At 39.7% G+C, this 13,157-nt stretch overlaps 1 protein-coding gene across 1 annotated transcript in view; it reads right to left on the reverse strand.

The window, feature by feature from the left end:
- Positions 1-13,157, reverse strand: part of FAT3 (FAT atypical cadherin 3) — a 471,657-nt gene that overhangs the window by 46,629 nt on the left and 411,871 nt on the right. The window contains exons 17-18 of the mRNA XM_045020047.1: positions 12,423-12,620; positions 9,117-9,915 (exon numbers count right to left, since the gene is read on the reverse strand). Of these exons, the coding sequence (XP_044875982.1) occupies positions 9,117-9,915; positions 12,423-12,620 (997 nt within the window). The remainder of the gene's footprint in view (positions 1-9,116; positions 9,916-12,422; positions 12,621-13,157) is intronic.

Genomic DNA, 13,157 nt, shown 5'->3' on the forward strand with positions numbered 1-13,157 from the left:
TTTGCCAACATGGGCACAATTTTGGTCTGACCTATATCCACGAAGATCTCCTGCTGACCTCAAGGGGTAGTCTGGAGGCAGAATTGAGTCCCTAAAGTCTAAACCTTGTTTAAAAAAATCTTTCCTTACAACACAGGCACTGCAAGCACTTCAAAAATTCCCTAACTATGTAACATCCAACAAACTCAGATGGCTGCTAAGGGCTTGATTTAAAGCTAATGGAAGTCAATGGAAAGTTCCCATTGAATTTAATGGATTCTAGATCAGGACCTTATTTTGTCTTTTTAAAAGCCCTTAAATACATATATATTTAAATGATCTCAGTCTGGAAAGGCACGTAAACACTGTAAACCACAATGTAAATGACCACACAGCCTCTGAGGGAGGCACTGAAGCTCATCATATCAATCCTCAAAGGCTTCTAGAAAGAGACACTTTCTTTTTAGCCACCACAAAGAAATGCAAAGGAAATTAACATGCACTGGGCCAAGTTCTGCCCTTGGATGAGTTTGTGGGACTTCTAGTGAAATACATGTGGTTATGCACGCCAACTTATGCTTGGGATTTATTGGCTTCTGTTGATTTGTATCTAGGGCTTGAATGGAGAGAGGGCTAGTGGTGGGGGATGGATAGAGTTAGCACTTCCTCGTCTGTCAAACTTAAATTAATACATCTCAGAGCAGATTTAAGGACAGGAGAGTCTCCCCTTATTGAATATTTGCTGTTCCTGCTTTGTGTCACAACCTTAAAGTCATTTGAATGTGGGCTTTTGGGGTTTTTTTAGTGTATGTATTTTATTTACAGGGCATAAAGAAAGTAATGAACTTGTAATAGGGCAACCCCCCTCCCACTCCTTGCGGTTATGAAAGAGACTATGTTACTGCTAACACACTTTTGTACAAGCCAAGCATGGCTCAGACTAAGCATAGCTCAAGTTACCTGGCACGGGAGGTATGTTCTGGAAACAGAAAACTTATTACTGTAGGTTTCAAAGTGGAGATGGCCTGCCTACAAATATGGCAGAGACTATTGATGTCTATGCTTGACGAGCAACACAGTTTAACCTTTAACACCTCCCCTCCTTTGTCAAACATTTGTTTAAGATGTCTGTGCAGTAAATGAGCACTGATGTGAAATGATGCATGGCAATCTTTATTAATCAGTGTAATAGGGTATATTAACAGGCACAGTAATGAAGAAGAGCTCGGTGTAAGCACAAAAGCATATCTCTTTCACACCAGAAATTGGTCCAATAAAAGATCTTATTTCGCCCACCTTGCCTCTCATGCATAATACTATTAATATATTATCACATTTCAACTCCTATAGATACTAATAGGGATGAAATCAACAGGCTTCTATGAAAATTTAATTTAATAGGGTTCTATAGAAAATATTCTAAAATTACAGAATTTAACTGAGAATGAGATTTTCGATAGGTGTTTTTGTTTGTTTTCTTTTTAAACAAAAATAATCCTATAGAATTCTATATCAAGGACATAATTCTCTAGAGAATGGTACAAATATTCCATAGAAGGGTTATAATTTACTGTTCAATTCCATCAGCTATTTCAATACATTCTTATTAGTGTATGCTCTCTATATGCACAGTATATCTGTTCTTTGAAGATACTTAAACCTTATGTAAGGCAGCAATTTAAGTAAGCCTCTCTGTAGCTGACAAATAGACAAGTCACTTGGGCAAAAGCCCCAGAGCTTGTGAATATGCTGAACTGCTGAGATTTCAGAATGTGGCACTGCACATTTTCACAACCCTTTAACCTTTGATTAAAATCTCTGACATTAAGCAATAAATCAATACTTGGCTTCTCTATCAGTCCTTGCCACTTTTTAGCTGATTCTAACTCTTTATTTGTAGTTCAGATTCATCATTCCACGGTCCAAAAGTATATGGAAAGAATCTAATGTATTTATCATCACCATGAAGATGTAAGCTTACCCTGGCAGACTATGAATGGGTTTTTTTTAGATAAACTACAAGCAAATTAACTTTTTATTCATCCTGTGGATTTCACAGCTGTGACAGAAGTTTTAAAATATTCAAACCTGGGAGAAGAAATGTTTTATGCCTATCTGTATAGTTATAAATGCATAAGCTGCAAATCATGCACTACTGTATGGCACTGTTTTAGCTAATGTGCATGTTCAGGCTGATTTCATAACCGCACTGAGTAAAATTGTAAAATAATTCAAGGATATGTTATCCACAGCCAGAGTTGTCGCATTTCCACTCTGAAGTCCAGCATTTTTACCATTCTTTGTTCTTTCCGAAAGAGATTCAACAATATGGACTAGGATTGATTTTCTTTCCCCTAGGCAAGTCCTGAAAATCCATGGCATTCCCATGTAACTCACATCACTATTAATAAATCTGTTTCCAAGAAGGAATTGCACAGAACCATGGGGTTAGGGTCAATCAGTAACTGACAGGAAATTTTGGGAGTGGGTTTGACAGATGATCTCTGTTTATTGCTCTAGGAAGAGGGAGTACTACTCCAAGGTCCCTGCCAGTATGATGAAGAGGAAAATACTTTCTCAATTCTAACTGTGGCAATGACTTCATCCCTGTACATATAAGCAGGAATCACCCAGAACCATGTAATCCCATTTGCAGTGTTGCCAAGCCTCAGTGTTTTGTGTTTTTCTGAAAGCCCAAGCTCCTGGATACATGTGACTACCTAAAAAATCTCAGATTTCATTTAAAAAAATAAATGTTTAACTCTCTTGGTTGCAGAGAAAAAATTGAAAGTGACTCCTAAAGGCTACAAATACCCAGGCGAATAAAAAGAACCCCAAACTTATTATTGTAAAAAACCTCAATTTTTAAGACAATCTCATGTTTTTTTGGGTGGGGGGGTCTGACTCATAATTTTTGAATGCTTGGGTTGGCAATACTGCAGTTGTACTCTTGGATTAGGGTGACCAGGCATCTTCATCTCTTCTAATGTAACTGGGAATTTGTCCCGGGTGTTAGTGGAACTGGCTGGGATATCTGACCACCTCTGCTGGCTCCAAATTCTCCCCAGCTCCTTCCGGTCTGTAGCAATTCCCACTGTGCCTGTCTCTACTTGCCTCACACACCTTTGGGCCTCATTCTTCATGTTTTATACCTGCTCTTTGCAACTTCCCCTACCTCAATGCTCTATCAACAGCAGTTCTCCTCATTGATACTGTAGCAGGGTGGACCCTGCTCCTGCCCTGAGGGGTTTAAAAGCGGCCTGGCAGGGCTTGAGAGCTGCTGCTCTAGGCTGGGCTGATTGGGGAAGTGGCTGCAGCTGGGGCCACGCCCCAAACTGAGCCACAGGCCTTATAAAAAAGGCCAGGGAAGCCAGAAGCCCAGACAGTCTCTCTCTGCCTTCAGAGAGAGAAGGGCCTGGCTGTAGGGAGCTTGAGACTGGATACCTGAGTGAAGCAGGGCTGGGGAAAGACTGAGGAGCTGGGGAGCTCCAGCCTGGAAAGCCCCAGGCTGCAGCCTAGCAGAGGGCTAACAGGTATTGGGGGTTGCAGAGGGCAGCCCAGGGGTAGGCCAAGGCAGCAGGTCCAAACCCAACCTTGCCAGTGATGAGTAGGCTGATACTGCAGTCTGCCCCAGACTATATAGATCACCCATCACCTACACAACCCAGTGACAATTCCTTTCTTCCTCTTAAAAATCTATATAGATATCAAGGTAATTTGATGCTATAAATGTGTACTAATATAAGAAGTCATTTAAGTATAGAATATTTATATTAATAGGATGCTAATTAATTACTGGCAGCGTGCAAGCAAACCCTCATCCAACTCCAGAAGACAAGAACAATCTCTTCTAAAACTATGACAAGAATCAACACTTTTTTATATTATCTAAGCTGTAAAAAAACTTTCTAAGAGCTATTTAATTTTAAAAGACTGTTTGGAGAACTGAAATCTTTTATATAAAGAACAGGAGTGTTTGGACTTTTTCAAAACAGATTTTCATTTTCTGTCAAACTCTAATAAAGCTGAAAGAATATCTCAGAGGATGGATCAAATAAAAAGAAACAGTTAAAACTAGCTTTGAAAGTTATCTGATGCTTTTGTCCACAAGAAGAACAAAGGCAACAAAAGAAATGTTGCATATTCATTAAACAGATTGTATATTCAGGAGCTGAAAGTGTCAGCTAAACCAACCCTGAAGGCATCAAGCCAATGAAAAGGTGACAGCAACCAACTTTGAAACTAAACAAACCTGTGTGTTTTCTTGTAAATTTCCTAAAAATCGGAAGATTCATATAAAAGAGTCCAAAGTGACCACCTCTCAGACACACACTCCCTGCTGTTCTGCTTAGACAGCAAACACTCCACAACTTATTCTGTGCATCTCTACAAGCAAGCTGCCATGGATAATTAAGAAAAACAGAGAAGACTCAAGAAGAAACCAACCCAAGGGAAGACCTCCCCAAACTTCAACATGGACAGGTGAGAGAAGTTAACTAAAACACTGAAAAGGGATTAGATTTAAATTCATATAATGATTTTATCTGGATACTGAAATGCTATTGTAATTTAAAATATTAACAGTTTCTCCTGATAACCACCAGCTGGTTAGGCCTTGTATTGCTGGAGAGGAGGCGGGATAAACATTGGTAAACAGAAATAGTGGGATTTAATTACACTTAGGAGTCTTAATATTTGTAATTGGCCTGCTTTAAGATAGCTTCTTTTAATTAACTAATTTAAATATTTCCCTTGATTTCAGATGAATTAGTTAAGATTGCAGCAAAGAATCCTGTGGCACCTTATAGACTAACAGACGTTTTGCAGCATGAGCTCTTGCATCTGAAGAAGTGGGTATTCACCCACGAAAGCTCATGCTGCAAAACGTCTGTTAGTCTATAAGGTGCCACAGGATTCTTTGCTGCTTCTACAGAACCAGACTAACACGGCTACCCCTCTGATACTTAGTTAAGATTGTTACTTTGCCCAACTACAAACTGCTTAGTTATTATTAATAACTAGACAGGATTCACTTGCCCTTAAACACATTTTTTTGCCTGTTTATCCACAGTTTTAAGTATCTAATAAGATACTAAAACTGAATTCGGAATAATAATATACTTTGGTCTTAACTTACCAAAAAACAAAAAGCACCCCCACCCCACCACCAAGATCGATGACACTATATTGACGTGATATTTAAGATCCCGAAGAAAAGAAAACACTGAACCAACGGCTGCATCAGCATTTCAACTCAAAAACCAATGTTAAATGTTTTCATTTTTGAAAATATATTAATTCTGATGGGGGCTTATGAAAAGGGCTCCCAGACAGTATTTTAATATAAAAAATATACCAGAATAAAGGGAATCCACTCTAAAAGGTATAATCTCTACTAAAAGACCTCCATAGAAAGATATAATATAGGAGAGATCATAATAGAAGTATCAGTATTATTATTTGTGTTCTCTCATTTGTGTTATTTTATTTAATGCTTTCTTTCTTCACTAGCAAAATGACCACAATTAATAACTGTGATTATTTTGCTTGGTCTTAATCATGGTCTCCTAAGATACATAAAAGAATCTCTGTCACACCCATAATATGGCAATAAAAGAAACAATTAGTAAGAGCTGGCCAACCATTTCTCTGAACTAAGTATTTCTAGTAATGTTTAAGATAAAATTACATGGCTCCCAACAATTAAAACGACACCCCTATACCACACAATGTGTTCGGCACCTTGGAAGAATCACACCATTTTAATTTAATGCCTAAGTGCACACTGGGTGGGAAGCTATGATCCTCCTTTCTCACTCAGTCTTCTTAGCTGTACTACCATGATGGCTTACAAGGGGCATGATCTGTGTGGGCTGTATGGGAGTCAGTGGGTCTTTTGGAGGAATTTGAATGAGCAGAAAGTGGGAGTCTGCCACATTGGTATTGGCACTTGTGTTCAATGGTGTAGGACTGAGAGGTACTGAGGACTTCTTAGCGGGTGCTGTGCACGCTCAACCCTTACAATGGGACCTGAGGGGTCACAGCACCTCTAAAAATTGGGCCCTTTTATTTATTTATTAGTGGCAGAGGATCACAGCGCATTATATTTAGTTATTTCTGCCTCCCTTCAGAATGGACCGGGTACAGCTCCGCAAGGCCTAAAGCCTAGATTCCTTCTTGCCTCCCATGAATTTAGGTTTTGGTACAGGACAGAAGAATGTATTCCTGTGACACTGTAGAAGCAGCCATATGCACTCTAATATAGAGGTGTGAGCTTTCACTTCCACACAACACTTTTGGGGACAGTGTTCACAAGGCTCTTGAATGATTAAGTCAGAACCATATTCGATCCTCTTCCCTAACGAACACATTTTTGTAACCCATGGTTTCAAACACTGCCTAGTGTAGTGCAAATTATGCTCCTCATGAAAGTTCCTTAACAGGGGCTAGAAATGGGACTGTGTACAAGACTTTATGGACAAATCAGTTCCAACAAAACTAACCCCCCACCCCCCACCCCCCACCCCTGTGAATCTTTGTCCTAAAACTAAACCCAAACCAAATCTTTAAGTTTTTTTTAAAGGATAATATAACACGAAACTATCATTTTTGCCTCTGAAACACCAAAATATCAAGAGAATAGCTGTTTATTTCAGTACTTTTCACATGACTGGAAGCACAAATGCCAGAAATCTCAGGAGTTAGCCTGTTATTGCAAGTTTTTTTAGTTATTGACTCTAAAGGTTCAGACTGAGGTGTCTGAACTTTTGGACTTTATCCTACCTGAAGTGAGCTGTTGAATCTTTAGAGGTTCACAAGTTACCTGCTAGAACAGTCTCTTGGCATTCTGGTGCTAGATAGCTCAGTTTCCTCATAAAGGTAATCTAGGTTATGCACAGCTGGCATGCATAATTTGTGCATATTTTTGACATCTGGCAGTGGGAACTGCGTTCCAAGTCTGATACATATTTCAAGAATGTGTGAATTAGCTCAAACTCAGGCTTCCTGGGTTATAATTGAATCTGATCAGTGAAAACATATGCAATATTTTAATAGGTTTGTCATGCTTCAATCTATCAATATTTATTTGGCTACATCATTAAACTACTCTAGAAACAAATATAGTAGAACACTGATTCTGCTGAATGTGTCTTGCCAAAGCTCTCACGTTAAAGGAACCATGAGGAAATTCATCCTAGTATTTTGTGTACTATTTTTCCACTTGCTGTATTTATATGCATATAAATATGCAGATACACACTCATTATGTTTTATCAGATAGAATACATACACCCATTTCTGAGGAAAGACTGATTAGAAGAACTATCTATGGTTTGCTTTAACAAAAACTAAAGAGATTGAGGCAGGTTAATTTTCTACAAGTATCCGAAGGGAGCAAATGCCACTGACCAAGGTTAAATGCTTTGGATGGTAAACAAGGGGTATTATTAGCAACAATGGAATGAAAATAAGAGTGAGAAAATGTAAACTGAATATCAGGAGAAAATTCCTGTCAGTGAGAAAGGATAGCTCAGTGGTTTGAGCACTGGCCTGCTAAACCCAGTGTTGTGAGTTCAATCCTTGAGGGGGCCATTTAGGGATCTGGGGCAAAATCAGTACTTGGCCCTACTAGTGAAGGCAAGGGGCTGGACTCAATGACCTTTCAGGATCCCTTCCAGTTCTATGAGATAGGTATATCTCCATTTATTATTATTATATGGATTCCCCATTGATTGGTACATTTAAAACTAGACTGGACAAAGATACAGTTTCAAGACAGTACAGAATATACGGTAGGTAATAGTTCTGCACGGGCTTGGCTAGATGATATGATAGCACTGTGCAGTCCATTCTATGAAAGTCTCTATTGCACAGCTTTTGTATAGCCAATAATAGCAGGGACTACTATAACATACATCTAAACCTGTTTGAAACACCTAACACTATCATTTAACAATTAGCCCTTAAATGTACATGAAAGACCTCAGCTCCAATATTCTGATCTTCTCACATGCGCTCAACTATTGGGGCCCTATTATCTCTCCTCTGCAGGACTCAAGTGGCTCCAGCTGAAGTTCCACGCATTGAGGCCTGACCCAATCCCCTCTGAAATCCATGGTAAAACACTCATTGACTTCAATGGGAGCAAGAGCAAACCCTTAAGGAGGCTAGGTTGTCAGACTGAAGATCTGCCACAGAGATCTGAGAGCAAAATGTGGTGCACAGTCTTTATGGGCCGAATGCAATATACACAAATGTCGCAGCCTCATGGACTTCACAGGAGTTTTGTCCATTGACACCAGCAGAAAACAAGGTCCCATCTATCTGTGTGTGTTTACAAGAAGGGAGGTTTAAATGTATTGATTTTACAGCAGCTTATTTCACTCTTGGGCAAAGTGGAATGAAGAACAGAAAACTGCGCAAACGGAAGGAACAGATCTATTATTATAACTGCTTGAAGTTTTTTACCTAGTACCAGAAGCAGAAGGAAGATGGCAACCTAGTGAATATGTTGTCCATTCCCATATGACATCCCTTCAAAACTGTGGAACAATTTCCTGAACTAGTGCCACAGTGGTTAAAACAAAAACCAACCACACACAAAAATGCACATACCTGGAAGCCCAAGTGTAGGTTGAAAGGTCAGAAGCACTACTTGCTCCCAATTACGTAATGAAATACTTTACTGGTTTCCATCCGCTCACCCCAAATATGAATGAAAAAGGCCTTTCCATCTTTATCACTTAGGTTAAAGGTCATCCTCACTTTCAAAATGCTGGGTGCAGTCTCTAAATACTGACTGGGCAGTTTCTGACATGACCACACTTTATGTACATTTCAGTACTGTTATGGATTGGGTGGAAAACCACAGCAGAAGGTTTGTTGATGGCTCTGATTACCATGCCTCCAGCAAAGTGGCCTTTGGTCACAGAAGGTGAAAGTTCACCATCTTCCATTTACATCAATAAACATGAACAATTCTTAACCAGCCTCAGAAATCAATTCCCACCATACATTTGCCACGTGCTCTTTAACTAAATGAATTGAACTGCCTCTTCCAATCTGCATCAGAGAAATAAAAACTATCCTAACCCATAATGTGGAAAGATTGAAGGTGAAGAGGGAGTAGCACTCACCATTACATGTGCAGCGTACATTTCTGTAGAAACGGGGACACACAAAACTAATTCGCGCTGTGCTATAGGTCATCAGGGAATGGGAATCAATAGACAGGCTTTGTTCACAGTGCTGCTCCTGACAATCCAGTCCAGAACAATTCTTCTCCAAGATAGCCGAGATGCGAATCACATTTTCTAAGTGTCTCCTTGCATTGGTAAGCTTCTGAATCAAATAAGCAGGCTTATAGAATCCACTGGTGTGCATCTGAACTGCAAACAGCATGTCAAGCTGATTGGTGCCTGCCACAGGCTGAATGCTGATAATGTGCAGGCTATCTTGTTTCTGCGAGAGCACAGCATTCCGCAAGGTGCGCCTGAACCCATGCATGTGGAGCCCCACAAAATCTTCAGGGGAAACGTTCTCAAATCGGATGGTGACCGTGTTCTGCAGCATTTCTTGTATCAGCTGTTCCACGTGGACGACAACATCGATGGGCACTTGGAACCGGCCATCGCTGACGGACACATTCAATGTGTACTTGCCATTATCTAGCCCTCCCAGGGCAATGATCTTGCCATCATGGCTGTTAACCTTGAACAGACTTTTCTGCTCTGACTTCAGGGTGTAAGTGAGAACATCATACACATCTTGATCTGTGGCATGAATCTTTCCAATGACACCCCCTGGAAAGTCATCTTCCATGGTGACTATAAAGATCTCCAGTGGAATGGCTGTTGGTTTGTGAATGCTTTCTTCAATAACCCGCACTTGAATGTAAGTGTGGGACACCTGTTGAGGCTTCCCAGAATCTTTAGCCTAATTTCATTTGGAAAGAACAAGCACACACATAAATCACAGTCAATAATAACAACTCCTCACTCTTCCTCCTCCTCCTCCCTACTACTATATTTATATAGTCTGTCATCCTGACACTCTTTCAAAGCACTTTACTAACTATATACATACAGAAACACCTTGCCCCTACATTGCAATGCTGCCCCCTCTGATGTGGAATATAAAAACACTTTATGGAAATTAAGAAAACTATATCACAGGGTACATCTACACTACCCGCCAAATCGGCAAGTGGTGATCGACTTATCGGGGATCCATTTACGCGTCTAGTGTAGACGCAATAAATTGTTCCCTGATCGCCCTGTAATCGACTCCTGTACTCCACCATGGAAGCAGAGTCGACGGGGAGTGGTGGCAGTCAGCCCGCACCCTGAGGACGCGAGGTAAGTTGACCTAAGATACGTCAACTTCAGCTATGCTATTCTTGTAGCTCAAGTTGCGTATCTTAGGTTAATCCCCCCTAGTGTAGACCAGGCCTAAGTGAACTGCAGGGGGAAACATATAGGCAGACTGAAATGTGACCAGAATAGCACAGATAAAACTTGTACTCCGGTATTACATGGGATCTTCAATTACCACAAATGATCAGGTTTTTTATTTTAGTCCCACTCCCATTTGGATGATGGCTCCTCCTGCGCATCTGATGGCACTTTGGTTCAGTACGGACTCAAAGAAGAGAGTGCCACCTACTTAATCATCCGGACTGCTTTCTGCAGCAGCTGGGCATGCTTCAGAAGTTTCTGATCCACCTTGACTCTGCTTAGCTTATGAGGATCTTAGAAAGTTTGGGTTGGTTTTTTTAATACTGCTTTCTGTATTGCTTTACCTAAATCACTCAAGAAACATGTTTGAAATAAAGAAAATTTATCACCCTCCAAAGATGAAATAAGATGCATGCTCTATTACTAACAATAAAATATGAGAGTAGAACTGAGCTTGGACAGCTGACTCTGTGACCCAGAGCACATATGATAGCATCATTTGCACTTTTTATAGAGAGCAAAAGAGCAGGTCTGACAAAAAACTCAAGGCCCTCCTGACAGAAGGCTGTGCAAACTTGGATCAATGTCCTTTTTGTGCAGTAATAAAAATGCTCCATTCAGCTCACTATTAAGATTTACTACTCATTCTGAAGGAGAATAGAACAAAAGAACACAGACCTGCCACTTGATCCAAAGATCTTTATTGGAGAATTGAATGTGGTTATAAAAATCAACAAGGAAAAAGAAAAAAATAGAGAATGCTAATAATGCTATGCCTTCAATAGGAGCAGTGGGTGCTAAGCACCTCTGAAAATCACTCCTTCTCACCATGAATAGGGCTGGAAAGCCAAAAAGGCAATTTTGTTGAACCTATCCCTCCTCCGAAATTAATTTTAATTAAAAAAAACCAAAGGAGGACTGGTGGTAGAGTGGAAAGAGAGGCTCTTCTTTAAGCTGCCCTGAACTGTCAGATATGCTGGTGGGGTCCAAACACTCCAAACAACATTAAAAATGTTTTAATTGTAGAAGTCCTTAAATAAGAAAGGGATGTGAATTGTCTATTAAGCCTCTAAAAGTCAACCACAATATTTTTCTGTACATTCTGATACATTTTAGACTATGATGTCCATCTTTTACTCCAGTTATATCACAGTCATAAGTACATCGGTAAAATTGTAACCACATTTCCATTACATACTCTATTTATAGCCACACCAGAACTTTGCTTAGGAAAATTAGTTTGGCCTGAAAATTGGCAGTTTTATAATAAAGGCTAAGGAAAGGTTGTTTTTTTTTTCCTGTAAGGCTTGAGAATAAAATTGGTTTCTGTGCATATGAGTTTTAGGCTTGCTGCAGAATAACACCCAACTGTTTTCTGCCTGTAAATCATGAAGAGAAACAGACAATGTACTTTTGAGTTAGACGTCACAAAAATTACTCTGGTTACGAAGTTCCTCTGTAGCGACTTCTATTATTAGCTCTTTTTTCACCTCCCTTATAAACTAAACAAACATGGAAATTCTTCATGAGTTCTTGGTTTGTTTCGGAAAATGTATCACTACATTTGCGGACTTTGGAACTGATTTCCTTCCCTATAACAATATTTTGTTGTTGCTCTTTTTGTTGTGGGTTTATATGTGCAGAAGGTATTTTTTCCTGGTTATTCTATTCCCCTACTTTCCTTCCTGAGCTTTATAAAAAAATTAATGAAAATCTTAAATCATACGCTTGCTACTCACAAATCCCATTCCATACAAATAAAAGTGGCAAGGTGGCAGGTTACCTATTTATATTTATATGAAATTGAGTTTGTGAGCAGTGAAGGAAATGCACTGTTTTGTGCACTGTATATTGCAATGCATTATACTGACTAACTGAATAAAATCAATTAAAAACAAACCAAACAGGCAACATAAAAATAGTGGCAAAAATGACATGACACTAAGAGCACTTGGTTTGTGCTGATGTGCAATAATAAGGCCATACCTGCACACAGAGCATGTATTCAGTTGCTACCATGTGCCTGAAGATAACTGCAGATCTCAAAACTCCATGTGGGTCCAACATAAATTCCTCCTCTTCATTGCCAGTCAGAATGGTGAAGGTAAACGGGGGGCCATTGTGAAAAGAATCGTTGTCTGTCACTACCAGCTGCAAAATACTTGTGCCCATGGGTTTATTCTCCTTTATGCATATACACAGTGTATAAAGAGAAATTACAATCACCATATTGTTAAAATAACATTCAGAATACACAAGAAAATGGTTTTTCCACCGCAGTTCCCCATAGCTTTTACATTCCACCCCACTGTGCTCCAGTTACACACATGCATCACGATTCACTTGTCGGGAAGCACAGAGATGATTGATAGCAGAATTTGACACAGTATCTCTAGTGAGGTGTCCAGGTTTGTTTGTTTTTTTTAAAACCACCACTGTATCTGTTATACATGACCATTTGTACACTGAATAAAGTGAAGAAAACTTTAAGCTCTTATCTGCTCATCACCCAGCTTAGGGTTGGACAGCCATTGGTATATTTAGCAGGACCAACATGCATTTACCAGGGTGATGCTGTGCTTGCCAGTCAGAACATTTAGCTGTCCCCAGTACTATGAAGGTAATCATACCACAATGCTGCTTCATAACATTTTTCATGACTGCACCCCAGTGTGATCATGCAGCATTGTGATACAATGTTCATGGTTTTCCCACAGGACA

Source organism: Mauremys mutica, chromosome 1 (genome assembly GCF_020497125.1).
Source record: "Mauremys mutica isolate MM-2020 ecotype Southern chromosome 1, ASM2049712v1, whole genome shotgun sequence".
Taxonomy (NCBI): domain Eukaryota; kingdom Metazoa; phylum Chordata; order Testudines; family Geoemydidae; genus Mauremys; species Mauremys mutica.